Source organism: Bombus affinis, chromosome 11 (assembly GCF_024516045.1).
Source record: "Bombus affinis isolate iyBomAffi1 chromosome 11, iyBomAffi1.2, whole genome shotgun sequence".
Taxonomy (NCBI): Eukaryota; Metazoa; Arthropoda; class Insecta; order Hymenoptera; family Apidae; genus Bombus; species Bombus affinis.
In genome coordinates, this window is record NC_066354.1 from 1375922 (window position 1) to 1395551 (window position 19630).

General features: G+C 34.7%; 1 protein-coding gene across 4 annotated transcripts in view; it reads right to left on the bottom strand.

Annotated features, from left to right (window-relative positions):
• The window catches only part of LOC126922042 (pikachurin), a 264697-nt gene that overhangs the window by 144650 nt on the left and 100417 nt on the right, over positions 1–19630 (bottom strand). For all 4 annotated transcript variants that reach the window (XM_050734216.1, XM_050734219.1, XM_050734217.1 and 1 more), the window contains exons 4-5: positions 14813–15057; positions 11124–11397 (exon numbers count right to left, since the gene is read on the bottom strand). In XM_050734216.1, coding sequence (XP_050590173.1) covers positions 11124–11397; positions 14813–15057 — 519 coding nt within the window. The remainder of the gene's footprint in view (positions 1–11123; positions 11398–14812; positions 15058–19630) is intronic.

Genomic DNA, 19630 nt, shown 5'->3' on the forward strand with positions numbered 1-19630 from the left:
GAAAATTTATGTTTCGTCAACTTTTTAGAATTATGAAAATATTAGAAGCAATAAAAAGTACGGAGAATTTCAATTAGACAATTGTCTGAACCGTAAGGACTTAAAAATCTTGAAATATTCATCTTGATAACTTTTTGAAATTTTGAAAACTCTAAGCATCATAGGAATTCGGAATATCTTAAAAATTCCAACGATTCTGAGAATCATAATGCTCTTGATACGGAAATTCTCTAGAGATTCTCAAGAGTTTACTCTAGAATTTTACATAGACCTCGTAGTATAGTTACTGACAGGATAAAAATATTTGAAACATAATAAATAATAATTCGTATATCAAAGAGAGTAATGAAAACTCATAAAAAGGTTTTAAGCTTTAAAATTAAATGGAGCTGGCGAAGGTCTGACATACGACCACAAATCGAGCAACCACGAGTGGTATCAGTGGCTGCCCTTTCGGCAGTTTGAACACTAATGGAACCGATTTTTCAGGAGTAGGTACGACAGCTGCTGGCACTACTTCGCCCCACTCATAGTCAAGGATTCTGCTGCTCACACACGGCATTATGACTCTGCCAATTTTCTTGTCCATTCCAGCATTTCTTTTTCGCAGCAATCTAGATTTCATAAGGGCATGATATTCAACCGATTCACGAAATTTCACCTTCAAATGACTTCAGACGGGTCGTATTATATTGTGCACATTAAATGTCAGTTCTTTTGAGTTTCAATCTTACCCTGAATTTGATTCTCCATATTAAGAAAAAAGAAAGTTGTTATAAGATGTGTACATTGAAAGATAGAAAAGTTTGCAGTACGAATATTAAAATATTATTAACTTCTATAAATAATTAGAATATCCGTGTGATACTTTTGTACGAATATAAGAAGATATAATGTAATACATAAATATGAAATATATGAGGAAAAATGATATGAAAATTACTGAAAACGTAAATTAAATGTTTATATGATACCTATCTAATGTATAAATATAAAAACACGTTAGAAAAAACTGTGAATGATACAGCCTTTAAATCAACCAACCTCTTATACGCAAGAGTCTTTGATATTATCCATTTTTCCGCATATTTCAAAGAACGTAGGAATTATACATTTCAGGAAGAACGAGAAATATACAGCAGAAATTGCAAGAAACCTTCTGTCACGGGTAAGTCTTCAAACGAAGCCAATTAGCATAGTTGATTTAAGAAACCACTACGGAACGAATCTAAAAGAACCCCGTTTGCGACTTTCGTAGCCAGACGACTGCGAGGAAAGTTTCCAGAGGAGACAATTAAAGCGACGAATTTCACCTTGGTTGATCATAATCGGAACAATGCGGTTGTTTGATAATTTCCAAAGTTATAGCGAGAACACTGAGAAACTTTCGTCCGCTTGTGATTTCTATATTTTCTATCTTTGGCCTATTTTTGCGAGTGAGCAACTTTTTCTACGTAGTAAAAAGGGAAAGAAAGAATGGAAGATGGTTATTGTTAGCAAGGTTCGTTTGCTCTGTTTCTTCGGTCGATACTTTTCTTCTTCACTGAAAAAGGAAAAGTTTAATTTCTTCGAAGAACCAAGAAACGTCTAGTGCGAGGAAAAATAGAAACTCTACAAGATGATGGCAAATGGTGAAAAATTGTGTGTTACGTTAGTTCGTTCGATAGTTTCCCCTTTCGAGAATGAATTTTTTGAAGTGGGCATGAACTTTTAAGTGTAAACTTCTTCCTAAGCTACTCGTCGAAGGTACATATTACATGCTTTTTCGTTTCGTGTTTTCATGTTCTGGACAGTCGGTTTTTGAAAATATAGATTAATTCCTAAGAGCCAATTGTTTACTAAAAATACATATTATGATATGATCTGATATGATGATATTATCGTATGATACGACACTCGTTCTATAGTTTCGTCTTTTATAATATGAATTAGTTCTTATATATAAGGTCATGTTTATTGAAAATACATGTTACGTATCTATTTGTTCCATGTTGTAAAGAAACTCGGAATTGTAAAAAACGTAAGAGCAATTGCTTGTTCGAATCCTTCGAAAGACTCTATAAGATATAATTCATAAAAGCAAAAAAAGAAAAAATAGGAACGTTTCCGAACTTTCATTGCAATTACTAATAACATTTCGCTGCTCTTCCCTTCGTTCTACGTTATGTTTTAACGGTTGAAAAGAAGGTTTCCTTATTCGCCAATCAAACAATTCCCCGAACTTCGTTCAAACTAATATTACCTAGTTCACGAATCAACACATTCTTTTCCCGACAGCTTTTAATTTTACCTCTTCCTCTCAAAATTTGAATATGAGTCGAGAATTAGTCAAGAATCTAAGGTGGAATCAGACTTGTGCGATTAAAACGAGGTCGAGAACATTTCTGAAGCTCGCGAGGGCGTTCCAATATTTCACCTTCGAATCTTCTACAAGCTTTGAAAACTTGCTTGCGACGCTGGGTAAAAAGTTGAACTGCGAGATTTCATTCAGTTTCTGAAAGCCATCGACTGTTCAGCTAAACTTTCTTCCTCTCTCGGTCATTCCGCTGGTTTCTGACCGTGTTTTTGTCACATCGGGACAAAACTCGACAGTATTGTCCTCGAAGCTGCATGACACGCGGGAAAGATTAATTACTGTCAGCCGTGTCCTCGTGGAACCGTTCGTTTTTCAGGGACACGCGTGGAAAATCCAATTTTCCAGACACGTCCTGCGGTACCAATTAGAGGCTCCATGGGACGTTTGAAGTTGCGAATCATATAGTCGAGGAATTTTATTTGTCCATCGGCCGTTTTGATGAAAAGGCGCGCAAGTCTGCGAGACAATTTTTCATCGAAAATTAAATGTAGATAAATTTTTTGAGATATAGTTATCGAACGTGTATCGACACAAAATTACAATTTGATAATACGTGATTTGATAATGATAAATGTCAATGAGACGTAAAATTGTTATTTTTAACTGTACCTGAATTATGTTCCAAAATTGTTTAACATATTGTAGTTTTCATTTTCATTCAACGATTATCTGACCACATGTTGTTTTCTCTACTTGTTTTACTTTTAATACTTGGAACTCACTATCAATTATTTGTCACAAGCATTTGTACCAAATTCTTTTTCACACAATAGACTGACGAAGATTATGAATTTATGACATGAACGAAATATAAATGTTAAACTTTATAATGACGTGTTATCAATCTTCAAATAATTCAGCCAACATACATTCAACCAACAATCTCCTCGTTAAAAGAAAAACAGACTAAAAAAGAACTCCATCATCTCCATAGATGTAGATCGATAAACGACAATCGTTCCGTGGTCAAACAATCGGTGAAAACTAAACAAACGGCTATCAGCAATCGAAAAGAATTATAAAAAGCAAGGGGATTTGTTTCCGCACGTTTCTCCTAAGTGATCGAGTAGAAGTGACGGCCAACTACATAAGGGTTTGTCCGCCCAATTCGAGGAAGCGCAATTACGTGACCTCTCGAGGAAGTCAGCGAATTTCCACGGAGGGAAGTATCGATAAAACCTGAGAACAAGTACAAACCATCGAGAAGCCTGGCATTCGACGAAAAAAGCCGACGTGTATACCGAACAGCGATGTAAGGGGGTGGAAAGAGAGTGGTTTCCGGAACCGGGAAGGACGTCGAGATTGCGTAGCTCGACGATCGGCTAACTTCTCGTTGAGAACGGAACAAAAGAGGAGGAAAGTTGCGCCGAGGCGATCTTTTTTAATCTCTGTCTCCAACTCCCCTCTGTTCGAAGGCCGAGCTAAGCTTCTCCCTTCCCTTCTCCCGAAATCACCTGCCACACGAACTGTGCGCCGTGTACATAGTGCAGATTAATTGCTACAGATAGTCCGCGGTCCTCCCCTTAGCCTCTTCTCTGTTGTCTCCGGGATGAATACATGCTTTGCTGGTATTTATGAAGAACCAAGAAAGTCGGATAGATTGCGGTTGATATTTGAAAAGAGAACCACTGCTAGACTCGGCTCAACACAGTTATGGTTGGTGGATTTCGAAGTTGATAAGAAGCTACGATAAGGAAGATTGAGAAGTTGGTCAGTTTTTTGATTAGAATCTTAGGAGACGATCTTTTCGAGGATTGTATTGCAGTAAGCATTAAGCTGTGTTTGATAGGATTTTATATTCGTTACGACGTGTGCTTTCGTAAGATTAGGGAGAATGATGTGAAGAGTTTGGCATAGTTTAGGTGAGTTGTTGGAGCTTGTAATTTATCTGTACTTTTTGAGGAATTTTGCGAAGATTTGAAGTGCGAAAGGTGAGGAATAATGGCAAGCACTTCGAACAGCGTTAATTACATTTATGTACAAATAACAAATGAAGGAGATATGTATGTTCAATATGGAGAGAGTATCTTTACTACTTAATTTGTTAATTATACCGTTCGTCAATCAGGAATTTTTATAACCAGGAAATTAAGAGATAATAAAGATAAGAATTTTAGTTAGATCGGTTTTAATTTTTCGAGATATAATCTATTTTTAACAATAGCAAAATGAGATATGGAAAAATTGTTATGTCCAAGAGATTAACAATTCAAGTAACAAGTTAGCTCATGTTCCTTGGTTAACGGATTAAAAATTACATCCGATACGATACAAAAAGTAGCATAAAGCAAAAAGCATATCCCTTGGAAAGTCTACAAATTCGACCGAAAGAACCAGTTCCCATGAACAATAACAAACAATCTTTCAACGAACAAATCTTCCATCGTCAAGCTGCTCTGTTCCAAACAACATTTATCTCTCCCATCAATAAAACATTGTTCTTCCTATCCGCGGTCCACCCCCTTTCACGTTCAACAATTCTAAAATTGAAAAACTTAACCCAGTAGCAGAGGCTATCGACAGTTGACGACGTAAATTACAGTTTCAAGCTGTCAGTTACGAAGTTTCAGAAACCAGAATCGATCTGTTCGACGTGGTTTGATTAATATCTAGCCGTGGAATCGGATGGTCGAGGCCGCGAATTCGTGAAACCGGATAGCGATAAAAGCCAAATCATGGAAGCTGCCGCTTTCACGTAATCCCCGAAGGAACGACGATCTGTCGTCGCTCGACTATTCGCGATCCAAACGTCTCATGCATCAAGCTTACGCCAGCTCGTGTACAGTGGAAAGCTGTTTCGTCAACCAAGACGCTGAGCCTCTGTTAATTTCGAGATATCGCGTTTTAAGGCGAACGATACAATTCGTTCTGGGATTATGCACGAGACAATATCTGCCTCGTGGTACAGCGTGATTCGACGATGTTTCGGTTATAATGCTGCGTGTCCCTTGATGTATCTGTCAGGTCGTTATGACTTTGTTGTTGTTGGTAAGACGACGATATGCTGTGATTGATAGCGACTGCAGTGTGTATGGAGAAATTAGTTGCATCGAAGAGGTTGGTTAAAAAGTTATTTGAAATAATGATTTCTAAATATATATTTTAAATAATGTCAGTTATTATATGATATATAATGTATTCCAGGTGATGTTATGTTCTTTATTTTATCCATAAGAGAAATTTAAAGCTAAGTGTGAGAATAATAAATGGAAAACAGATTTCTGGAGGAAATAATAATGATTATTTGTTAAATGAAAATTAGTTTTTGAAATGGCATTTTAAAAAGGCATTGAACTTTAATTGAAAGAAACAAATAAACCAAAAAATAATAAATAATTTATTTGATGAAATGAAATGAATCGTTTAATTGCAAATGTCTGTAATTAATCGTAAATGAAAATTACGCAAGCGATAATAAAATGATAGATATCCTTTAATTTGGTACTTCGTATGATCCAGAAAGTAACTGATATATAAAATGCTAACTATATTCAAAGTTCTATTAAAACCGTATATGCAATTTAAAAATTATACCAAATATTGCGATTTTATTAAAAATAAAAGATGTCCCCTGATTTTTGTGCAACAATCTACACACATATCGCAAATTTTGATACTCCAATAACGATATTTTTTTCACTAGAGCTCGACATTAACAATTGGTCGTCTCAAAATTTAAATCGATTCGAATGAAATCAAACTGGAGTAAAGAAGAGCGAAATAATTTGAGCGCAACAACTGGAAGCTTCTGTGACACTAGCTGTAGATAGATTTTCAGTAAATTCCATTTTATCCAGCAATACCTATAACAAAGCGTTATAGATTTACGAGAAGATTTAAATTCCAATGAAAACTATATTTTTATTCCGATGTTGTACATGTTTCTGTCCCCGTATACTCATCGAACAGCGATAAAATGGGAGAACCTATTAGAACAACTTGGTTTGATTCTCTAAACTAAAGTCAGACTGTGGAAGTTCGACTAATGTTTGTCAAATATTTGCCTGACGGGTTGTATAGTTGTTGCAATAGTTTAGCGCAAATAAATTGTAGTTTCATTAAATCCTGTACTAACTCTATCAGCCTGGGGCTCCAACGAATTTTGCCACGAGCATTTCTAGGATCGCCAAGGGATCCGAATGGCCTTGTTCCGTGATTTCGAACCTCTAGGTAAACGTGAGCTAGCTCGATGCTCGAAATAAGCCAATAAAGGCCAATAAACTCAGTTCCACTCGTTAATATTAGCTGACGCTGATTGGAACCAAATGATTCATCGTATATGTACAAGTACTTCTTTAGGAAATCTATCAGTTACGTCAACTTTTCTTAATTATAGGAAAATGTGATTGATTTCTAGGGATGAATCGGCGTGGATTATTTGGATTATTTATGAAATATAAATATCGTTTTATGTATTTAATACTGTTATTGAAATATCGATTTTATATTTAGTAAGAGAATAAATTAGCTACTTTGAAAATAGTGAGAATTGTGGAAGAGTTTATATAGTGTAACGAGTTGGCTTAATGGTTAAAAAAAAAAAGAACGAGATTAAAACCGATCATCAACGAACGGTTCGATGGTAGGAATGTTAAGATTGTCGGCGCTCGGTCTGCCGCGAACACCGATGACTGAAACGGGTCCTCCATAGAGGTTACACGTTTTATCGCCTACAATGGAATTATTGCAATGTTTCGCGACATTGTTTTTTAAACACTCGATGGTAGTTATTTTATTTTTTGTTCGAGCAACCGGAGTCTAAAGAAAAATTTTCGCAACAATTTTTACTAATTGGTTTTTGTTAATTATCCAGTTTTATTAAACTACCCATCATCATAAAATCAAAACATAAAAATTCGCAATAAATCTTCCATGTATTTCAGTACGATCAACGACAAACTTTTCCCAATTACCGTTACCAAACTATCTTCAAATTTGCAATATTAGGAAAAATTCTAGCAAAATAGAATACGCAATTGTCTTACATACAAAATCAACAAAGGCATTGAATCGATATGAACGACACGAGAACGCACAAATCTTCATGTCTCCGCGATAGCGGTTAGTTCGTCAGCTTATCGATCGTCATTGCTGAGAAATTCTTCCCCTAGCGTTTCTACAAAATAGTTAAATAAATCTCGTTCGCTGTGATTCACCGTGACCATCAAGACTATTTGTTTACGCGATCCATCCGAATATTCTTTTTCCTCCTCTCTGTCTCACCGTTCTATTTCCTTAATCGTTCAAAAAATATCAGGAAAACTAAGTACACCGATAGATACTGGATCGTGGTGTTTATTTATTTATTCGAGTAATAGAGGAAAACAGGAATTGGAGGATTCGAGGGATCGTCTGCTTATGTTCGCGGTGGGTTTTAGGTCAGAGGAAATGGCAAGAATTCGCTCTACCTTCTCGTCGATTATCGTGCTTTCAAGCTTCATCCGGCTTTTCGTTCGACTTCGCCAATACGTTCCCCGGCGGTTATCTCGTAGTTTCGCGATAAACACCGCGGAAAATAAATAAATGATAAGCAAACTAGAATTCACCGGCTCGTGGGAAATTCAACCACCGATTCGTTTCACTCCTGTGCCCGATAAATTGTTCACCAGCTATTATGCCAGGCATCTCCGAATTCTGACGAATTGTGACCATATCTGTTGAATTAAAGCTTTCGACTTTCTTTTTTTATTTTTATTTGTAGCCCGGTAGTTTAACGACATTTGATTTGAGCAGAATTGATAGAGGAAATTGGTGTACGTATAACATTTGTATTTATCCAGGGAATTTTGCTCTAAAAAGATATTTATAGAATTGATGGAGCTTATTAGTGTCCTGCGAAATATTTTTAATTGTTTATATATTTAACATTTTTATCGAAATCCTAATCTTTCGTTTCTTTCCTCTTCTTTCTTTTTTTTTTATTTCTAGCGGAGGTTTATACAGTATCCGCTGATGAAACTTTGCATTTGCCCGAAGCATTTGTTTCGAATTTGATCAACTTGAATAACTACGCTATATTTAGTATCTTTTTTCTCCATTCGCTTAAAAATTTTCCATGAGGATGTATAATTTATATGTTACGATTTACAATTTTATTCCCGAATCTACGTTTCCCTTTATTTGTATCATTCTGCTGTAAAATAAAAGTGTATATTGTATAGAATAACGATATTCGATGAAATAAAACTGGTTATCACCGCATCGATACGATGGTAGAACGCAACCGACGGTATACTCACAGACCTTTCACCGGAACCGCGCTAACAAAAATGTCGCATCGTGGGAAACAAAAATGCTTGTTGTGGTATCAGCATTTCCCGTGAAACAAAGATCATCGATCATCGATGGTGCAGAAATGCCTCAACAATAAAATGAAAACGGTTTTAACAAATTCATCTTGCGCATTTTATAAACTAGATCAATTAAATAATACTATGTTTGACCATATTCTTATACCGAATAATTATCATTAAAAAGCACTCTACTCAGTTACACTATCTCATTATCTAGTATCATTACATTATCCAATTTCTACTAACCTCTAATAATTTTCACGAAACTCTCAACGATTTAATATACATCATCACATACTATTCTGTTATCCTCATGAAGGGGTTGAAGTTAAAATAAAAAATTCGATAAAAACACCAGCAAAACCTCACGATGTAACCTTCAATGAAACATCGCGCAATTCTAAAGCGGGTGAAATTTCAAATTTCCAGAGGATGTGGAACGCGCACATTTAGAAAATCGTTTTTAACGATCATTTCACAGCACAGCAGGGCACGTTAGAACAAAGTTAAACGTCGAGCGCATATAATTGCGTTAGCATGGTGAAACTCTAATTGCACGATGGTCTCGCGTTGAATTGAATTGTGTCACCCGCTGCAGTTGAGCGATACCGTGGAGTAATGGTTCTAAGATCAAAGTGTTGTAACCCGGACGAACCCTAGTGGCCTGGTGAACGGAATTTGCAATTCGCAGACGCGTGTTGGCGCAAAATCACGTGGCACCATACCGCAAACTAGAGCGGCAACATGGTTCCCTGTTCTGATAAGTTGTCTTCTAAATCTGTCTATGTACCGATCAACGGCTTCTTAACGCTTCGCTTATTCGCGAAATTGAAGCAGTTTCGGTGAGCAATGGACAATTATGATGTTAACATAATTTTATTGAAGGTTATCTTTAATTTTATAGCTTTATTATAACAGCCCCTAGATATTAAACGAGGACCATATGCAGAAATTTCAATTTCCTAATTGCAATATGGCATAACACACATGCTTATTGAGATATGTATAATTTTGTGTGCTAAACTAGATTGGCCGCGTAGTAGTGACATACGTATATGAATATGAGTGTGTGGAAGTATGTGTGTGTGCGGCGTCTTGAAAAACAGATGAATGTAACTGTTCCGTTGGCAGTGTGGTATGGAAGATGGTGAGACAAAGAGAGTGCTGAGACGCGTGCAAATGTATATCGACGAAGATCCTGGAAATCGTTTATTAAATAAATCTAAAATTATTTTAGTATGAATTCTAAGTGTAACCTTAGCGTTCCTTTACTTTTATTTCGGCAATTAAGATCCACAATTATCAACAATACTATATTAGACAAATGGCAAATTATTCTTTGTTATTACTGTATTATTATTTCTAGATATGTAGATATTTCTATAGATATAATTATGACTAGATACGTAGACGACGGATTATGTAATAATTATACGTAGAAATTATTATTTAGTTAATTCATTACTTCAAATATAAAGTACTGTCCAAATGTGCCTTTCATATGGCAAATATAATCCTTTCTTATCTAAAAATCGTTATAGACTGTCACGCTTTTGTTACAATAGATTGGTCTACTTGCAGAAGTAAGAATGATTGATTTTTTCCATCGTTTAAATTCTGTATAGTAGAATAGCACCGCATGCTACAGTATCCGTTCCAGTATTCTGAACTTCGAACCCCTTTTCAACCCTACCGAAAGGTCCAGTTGGATAATTAAATGTGCTCCCCTGTGAAATCCCCAGGCGATCGATTTCTCGAGTGTCACACGCTGATGAATTCTCGCTCAAGTCGAGCATTGGCTCTCGTCCAAGAGCCCTATGCACTCTCGATGTCAACGAACTTCTCCACGAGATACTTTCGACCCCGTATTCGATCATACGTATTAGTATCAAATAGTGAAACGCAAAAGGGAGAACGCGAAGCATGCTTGTAAAAACAGTGGCGACGAAAGGTATCTGTATAAACCTTTATCTTTTTCAATGAAACACTTTTTAATTAGGTTTTACGTATTATTTACACAATAACAAATTTTTGTAATTTTCGCAAAAAATTGTAAAATTTTTGAAAGTACTACCAAATAATATGAAATTTATTACAGTTGGATTTACAGTAGGAAAAATAGCATAATTTTACAAAACAGAATAATATTTGACAAGAGCGGCGAATAAATGTAATATACATTTTGAAATAAATGAATCAGCAACATGATGAAAGATAGCTGATACAGCAGTTGCTAATACATGCATATACACAAACAAGTTCTTTCAAATAGCAACTGTGCAATTTTAAACTTTGCTAAATTTGAACTCCCTAAACTCGAGCAACTTTAGACTTTCTTTTTCCTATTGTACTATGAGTACAATAATAAATGCAATAATATAATATATGCATAATATAAGTAGAGGTACAAATATTTTTTGTACCCACTATATATTAGACGTATGCTTGTATTCAAATTGAAAAATATTACTCACCGAGTTCACATCGATCTCCACCTCTGCCAAGGGGGCATTGACACCGTTGCCTGAACGGTCCTTGCTTCCGTCTCGGTGCCACGTCGTTTCCTTCGAGATCCATGGCCATCGAGGCATCGTCGTTTGCATCATCGTTGTCGATTAGGTCAACGTCGTCCCCGTGGTTCAGCTCGATATAGCAGTTTCCGGCTGGACCACAATCTAGCGAACATGCTGGTTCCGTGGTCACTATACTCTCCATCGTGGATGGTAGCTTCTGTTCCAAATTCGGACCCTGAATAGACAATGAATTGTTCCTCGATAAATTAACATGCATCTATATTTGGTTTAGATTTGTAAGAAATTATGTTATTCATTTTCTTTTCTCGGATAGAATAGCTTTGCGAGACATTGAAGAAATATCGGTATTTTTATCGATTAACCTAAATGGAAGCGGAGAGAAAGATAAAAGCTTTTGCTTTTAATGTAGATTTCCATTAGGCTAAGTAAAAAAGAGAATTATCTGATATTATTCTATTTATATTTGAAAAAAAGCAAAGAAAGGAGTCGTTTTCTAAATGTTAACTTTACAGGAATGTAGGAAAGAAGGTTTCAAATGTAACTTTGGAAATACATATGTAGAGAAGTGCTTGTTTTCCTCGTTTCAGTAATAAATTTGAAGGAAAATGGAGGATTATTAAAACGAGTGAATAAATGGATAAATTTCCGAAGTAAGTATATGCTGCTTTTATATAAATAAATAAGAGCAGAGATATAACGAAGAAAATTATCCTTCGCCTATTAATGCACACTATAGGATTGGAAAGAAATAAAGGCAGACATAATCTTTTAGTGTTAACATAGCTTTGAATATAAGTAAAGGTTCTTCTTTGCTCGTTCTTTTGATGCTAACGTAGATTTGAAAGGAAGTAGAGAAAGAGAGTTATTTCTTTAATGTTAGCGTAGATTTGGAGGGAAACAGAAATGATTCGAGATGGCAGAAACGAAATGGAGGTGGTTCACGGAGAACCTGTTGCACGCGTCGCGACATTTTTAGCCGGAAGACCGGGTGAACGAGGCCGGAGGAAGTCCGGGTTGTGTGGAAACGAGCGGGGCTTTTTAAAACAGCCGTGTTTCCACTCTTCTTTCTCTGTTTTTCATAGGGAAATGAGATTAGACGCGGATAAGGAGTGTAGTTTTCAGAGACTTTGAAATTTTATTGAGGATTAATTGAAATGAGGAAAGGAAAGCCTTATGAAACGCGTTTTAGCTTTCTCTACCTTTCGAAAATTCGTGTTATATTTTAACTTCCTATTTCTCTTTGAATTTCCGTATCCATAATTAATGTATTATGATTAACATTGCTATCGACTGTTTGCGATGCACAGGAAAGTAAAGCTTATGGAATGTTTTACTCTGCTTTAACGATGTATTATCTAGCTTTAAATAAATGAAATTTCCAAATGGCAATCGCGAACGATAAATAATCAATAAGTTCGTAACTTCATTCAAATACACCTTATAGTTTTTGACATTTCAGGTGCTGAAATTGAAAATAATTTATCGGGCGTTCCAATTTCGCGAGCGAGAAAACCAAACCTGTCGATTCGACTAACCATACGTAACTGATATGTTTGGCGTAACGTCAATATTCCAGTAGAGAAGTTTTCCTGGTTATAACTTTGTATCTGTTTCGAACCCGAGTATATTCGTCTTATTAAGCTTTTATTAACTATACAAAATAATGGAATATAAGAACACTGTGCTCAAATAAAATTCGTACATCTGATGTGAACAAGTCTGCATATATACAACGGTTATAGAAAGTATTCATACATGTCCCTATTCTCCAACGAAGCATTTTTCTATCTCGTTCTACGTTTGATTTTGAGAGTATTAGACTTTTGTAGTCATATGAAAGTATACTACTACATAATACTGTAAGATCTTTACTACAATTAGTTCATTAACATAAAATGGATTAAACAAATGTTGGTTAAACAGAAAACGATGGTTATTTAACATAAAATGGATTAAACAGATGTTGGTTAAATAGAAAACGATGGTTATCTAACATGAACTAATCACAATAACGTATTATAATTAAGACAACTAGATAGTTAATTTGCAACTCTCATCATCACGAATCCAACGCTCTTTCGACAACGCTAGCAATACTCCCTCGATAACGAAATTCGCACTTCTCAACTCACACTGACTGTTAATTCGTCTTCGTCCCTTATCAACCCCTTGTCTTTTTTCTAAGCCTCACGTCTTTTGTCTTAGCCCCACCACGCACATGTTCCGCAACCGCTTGTTTATAATTCGCCCGATATCTCTCAAGTCCTTTGTCCACGATACTACAATATGAAATTCAATATATCTGAATCTAATTAATTACCATGTAAATGCTATAATAAATAATATAAATATTGTAATTAGTATATATAAATTATATAAATATAATAATAAATGGTGTATCAATGCTTGTTACGGCCACTGTATATCGAATATTACAATCAAAATTTCCATGACGAGTAACAACCAGTGGATAGGATTTTTAGTAACCCAAAGGTTCAAGTGGATCGCAGAAAAACCAACGAGAATGGATACATACGGATTCGTTTCGCTATTATAGAGCTGAACTCCAGACTGCAACTATATATGTACATCCAGCGAATAGCTGCACCAATTTTCCAATTACCCTGATTACTTTGAACCGCGCGATATTCTACGTTTACGTTTTAGAGTTAATAATAAAATAATAAAGATAGAAAGAAAAAAATAAAAAATACGAAAAAAAGAGGGAAACACGCGGAATGAATACGACGAACCGACGAGGAATGATAATAAACAACGGATCGCAAAATTGCGTTCGAACGCTTCCGGACAAATCCCGCTCGGATAACTGCGCATCGACGGCTGTTAGATCGATCATTCAGAGTTACAAGGAACGAGATCGCAGCAGAATAAAAAAAAAATAAAAACAAAAAAAGAGGATAAAACAGGATTTGTCATTTCGAGGCGAAAACAATTTTTTCTGTCTCGAGACTTATGATTCGTAACGCAAAATTCAAAAAATAGAAATTTTATTCGCAAAACTCTATTTGTATAGGGATCTTTGAAAAGTTTGTAATGAGAGGGAAATATTCGAAGATATTACATGTTTATAAAAAAGTTTTTCTTTCTTCCTGGAAAACGATGCACTTTCTATTAATCGATGCCACAGATTTTTTTTTAATTGCAAATTTTTTTTTTAATTGTTTGATGTAAAAATTAAAGCAGCAATTCTTAGGAAGGTTTATGCAAAAATGCATAATAAATGTACGGAATATAATAAAATACATCGACTGATCAAGACTACCACTTTAACATTTGGAGTAACACAATATTTTTAAAAATATATGAAACATGGTTAAATACCATACTGAACTTTTGTGAATATTCTGTGATAGTTAACTGATGAAATCAGGTAGTAAAGCAGATTCTAATTCGATAATGTTAATGTGGCCACAGATAATGTTTTGAATCGAATAAGGGATGTTTTTATTAATTTAACAGATAATATAATATCAATATTATCACTTATTAATTAATCGATTTATATCAATCAGTTTGTTGCATAAGCTAATTTATGAATTTCCGAAACAATATCAAGCTTCATTGTGTTGTATCGTATTATACGCCTCTGAGAAAAGTTTATCGCTAACCTGAGACGTGGCTCGTAGCTCGGCTCGATCGAGAGGAGCGCCAGTTTCCTCGCTAATCTTCGTGGAATTTGTAGTTGAATTTTCTGGCGGCGGGTCTAGGTGTATCGTGAATGACGCGCCACGCATGTAAAGGATATCTTCAACAGTATCTTCATCGTCGTCTGTGTCCTTGGTTAATTCATCGTTCTCGACGTCTTCGACTAATTCACCCAGTTCGCCTGTCGACGGAGACGTCGAATTCAACTCTGGAACGAAATAAATTTCTAAAGAAGACTGTTCTGTCAAACGTAATTTTCTATAAGACACAATTAATACAATACGTTATACACTGAATGATTTAAGACTGAAAAATTGAAAGATCTCTTAAAATTTTCACCCCGCTATTGTTAACTTCAACTTACGAAGGCTAGATTGAAAAGTTTCCAGAATGACAATAACAAATATTCCTTTCAAATAGTTGAATTAAATGTCTATAGCAATTTCTTTTATATACATCGCGAACAATTGTAAAATAATTCCTTACTCTGTCAATCTTTCTTTGTATCTGTGGCGCATTCAGCAGTCTATAAAGGTCAAGAATCTCAACGAACAAGAAACTAAATCGTTAGTAAGGCTAAAGAGAAAGAAGAAAAAGCTCGCAAGATATTTTGAGACTTGGTCTTTCTCAGGCAAAGAAGCAAATATTTCATTACTTCAATGGTAAATTAACTGTTGTTGATATTAAAGGTTGATTTATACTCTCTTGATTCGTAAACAACCTTTAACAAACCAATTCATTCGTAACTTCGACGCTGCGTCGGTGCAAAGTGCAAAGTGGCGAACTTCCGGCCTCGACAACTCATAAGTTCGCGAGCCGCCTTCGAATCGCTGTAAACGTTGAATTTTAGCATGTTTGGAGATCAAGTTTTCGTTAATTGCCACGAAACGAGATAGGAAAACTCGCGTAAAACACGATCCGATTCTTATCGAGATACTCATTATAGAAATATAAAAATTTTAACGAATTGACGACGAAATAAAGTTTCTTCGATGTGGGATAACTAACGTTAATATCGTGCCTTTAATATATACAAACTATTATTAGCACTATTTATTAGCACAGATTATTATAATATTATTATATTATATTATATTATACTATATTATATCATATTATATTATATTATATTATATTATGTTATATTATATTATATTATATTATATTATATTATATTATATTATATTATATTATATTATATTATATTATATTATATTATATTATATTATATTATATTATATTATATTATATTATATTATATTATATTATATTATATTATATTATATCATATTGTATTATTACCATTATCAGAATGATGTATTTTAAAATAAGAAAAATCATGGAATATTTGAAAAACATTGAATTTTTGCCAAAATCGCGGATCGATCATTTGTTGAATCTATTATCATCTCAGATGTACCTATTATTTTATCGAAGGAATGACTACTAGATAATTCGTGTATTCATCTTTCGAATTTTTACAACATTCATTCATTTGCACGCACAATTGGAACGATAAATGAATAACAAATGATACAGAATTAGTTGAAAGATTCAATTGAAATTCTAAATAGAGGGAAAATCATTTTCGGAAGCCAACGAAAGCTAATCTAATTAAAAATATCTGGAAAGTTCCTCGCCCTCGAAATTATCACGGGACACGTTAATTCGATATTCAATCAGCCCCTTGTCTCGAAGCAATGATTAAACCGTAGCTTAAATTCAGAATGTCCTCGGCCGTACTCGAGAACAGGAATTAAAACGACGAGTCGCCATCTTCACCGCAAAATTATTTCACTGAAACCGAACGTTGCAACCGACGACACAGGGCTTATTAAATTTTCAATGGTCGGATTAACGGCGTGTCTTCCCCTGTTCCGTTCCTTCGGACAAGATCGTATAGCCGTCTATATTGTGAATGATAAATCGAAGGAAAACCAGCTGCCTTGTTTGAAGAGCAAGGAAATGGTTCAAGGACTATCCTAGCCACCGTTTTCAGTGGCCTCGAAGCAGCGGCAATTAAGCACTAATTGCTACAATCGTCCTGCTTCAACATCTCGAAAAGAATCAATCTAAGGGCCACTCTCGACTCCGTCGAAATCGCGGACGATCGTCGATTGGCTCGCGATCGAACCGAGTCGAGTGGTTTGATATAGTATAGTAGAATAGGATAGGAAAGGAATCTAGACAACTGAAGGAACATTACATTAATTTCAACTGTATCTTGGAACAATTGAAACTTTCTCTTGGTTGTACATACAAATTTACTATGGATTTTGAGAGGATCTTATTAGTGATGCGAGTTATTAGAAAATAAGAAAATCTAATCTGATATTTGCCCTGACATTGCCTACAGTACTTGACAGAAAGAATCGTATCGAGCTATTTTAAAGAAGCAAAATGTAAAAATGTGGTTTAAAACGAAAGAAAATGGAATGGACTATTTATTAAAAAGTAAGGGAAATTAATCCGATTTTGCTGATGAATTTCTCTCGATGTTATCTGCGATATCGTATAGGAAGAATTGTATGGTGTTATTTTAACAAAACTATAATGACTCTGATTTTTTATTAAATAAAAATTTGTTGACAATTTTTCGTCAGAACAGGTTTTTGTCAGTTTATTAAAAGTGTATGTACATCATGTAAATTATTTTCAATTGCAGTGATATGTTACAGTGTTTTTCTTTTTTGGACGAAGTTTAAATTTTCTTTCTTTCTGTTTCAAAAAGAAACTATTCAAGAATTTTCATTTTGCGGCATCAGTATTCAGTTAATAATTATAATTTCATTGAATATATATTCGTGAAAATATTAAAATACTCTCGACTATGATATTATGAATAATAAAAAGCAGATATTGATCCGAAACTAAATCAAGATTCGACCCACTTCTTTCAACACTTAAAAAAGATAGGTTGTGTATTGATTAACCTGAAACGATTTCTGAGTTTTGGATTTCTATATTAGATAGCAAGATCAAGATACACCAGTATATTTGAAGTTCCAGATAAATAACCCAAATGAATGATGTAAAAGAAGTATTATAAAATAGAACCTATGAAAATACAAATGTCAATGTGTTTCTAAAAAACTTCTCATCGTTTTCATGTCTAAAGTCAATCTTATATTTTGTGACACCGTGTTTAGATTCCTCATACTTCAAAGTTCCAAACAAAATAATAATTTCAGAATTTTCAATAAGTTCTGAATAAGTTCTTTCGTTTATTTTAGTTTTCGTAGGTGTTATAATATTTATGAGAGCGATTATACGAAAGAGTCATAAAAGTAAAAATAAAAATTCCAAGTATATTTAGAAGCCAATTTCCTCTGCCTAGGATCTCTCAAAACCATAAATCCAGACTTGTAACATTCCACCCGTATGCCGCAGGAATTTTTAAAACGTGCAGTACTTGATCTTTCAATCAGAGGCACTGACCTCTTTTCCTTTTCCTTTTCTTTTTCTTTTTCCTTTTCCTTTTCCGTGAGCCGCAGAATTTCAGTGATTAATATATGTGTGCGATGAGACGAGAACAGTTGAAAATCACTGATCCAGTCCTTGGAAATTGCAACTTGAATTACATTTCCGTCCATACGTTATCTGACACTTGCCTTTGGACAAAATAATTGCTAAAACGTATATGCGTATCTTTCACAATATGTAATTTCAACATTTAAAGTAAATGCTAATTGATACTTTATTAATTCACGTAGATAATACTTTATACCATAATATAGGTTATTTTATAGTATAAAGTCTTGCGTATTGCAATTCCACTCGATATAATAAAACCTCACAACTCCAAAATTTATATGAGCTTTTTGGGCAACAAATAATTCGTATGTATTCGAGTTTGTATAATAGCAGTGCACAGATTCGTGATCACGTTTAAAAAATCGACTTCAACACGGAAGAATTTATTTAATCGGATGCTCGAATAAATAGAATTTATATAAATGAAGTTTTACTTATAGACGAACGAAATCAATCTAGAAAGTCGTATTCACATTCTAAAAAACCATTTTGTCCAAAAAATAAATAAGTGTCGGTTGATTTATTAATCCCGGGCGGAAGCATACCTACTAATGCAATTTGAAGATCCACGTCCACAAGTGCTTCACGATTAGTTTACCAATTCAAAACAGCCAAATACCAATGGCAAACCGTTCCCATCAAACGACTGAAACCATCTCGAATTCGATCTTGATTTGCTCCATAGCATGGATGAAATGAATTCCAGGGTGCATTCGCAGCCAGCTAGAAAATGACGGACCGTGATTTCTCGATATTTAATGAAAGCCACGGTTTTAATTTCAATAAATAAAGCGAAAATCGCAGACGGAGCGGCGGCGTAGTGCTCGTTGAATTAATGAGAACGCATCGACACGTTAATTAAAGCAAATTGTCATTTTTCAATTTGCAACGGCCGCGTTTATTCCGATAGGAACGAATTTATTTGTTCTATTATCGTCTCTCGGTTTGCTCGATGACCATTTGACGAATGAAAAGGAGAAAGAAGGATAAAAAGACTAAAAAGAGAAAATCATCAAAAAAAGAAAATCAGAGATACGTCGACGAATCGAGTGTGAAACTTTTATCGTCGCGTGCTTTTAATCTGTTCGCTGGTGAACAAGAATCGATTTCACCAGTGCGTTCGATGACTGCACGTGTACTACCCTTTATTGCTATAATGAAGGGTTCTTCGTAATAATTTCGCGCTTGCAACTTTGTATTATATAATTGGCACCAGTGAATTATTTTTTTACGATCATTAGATTATG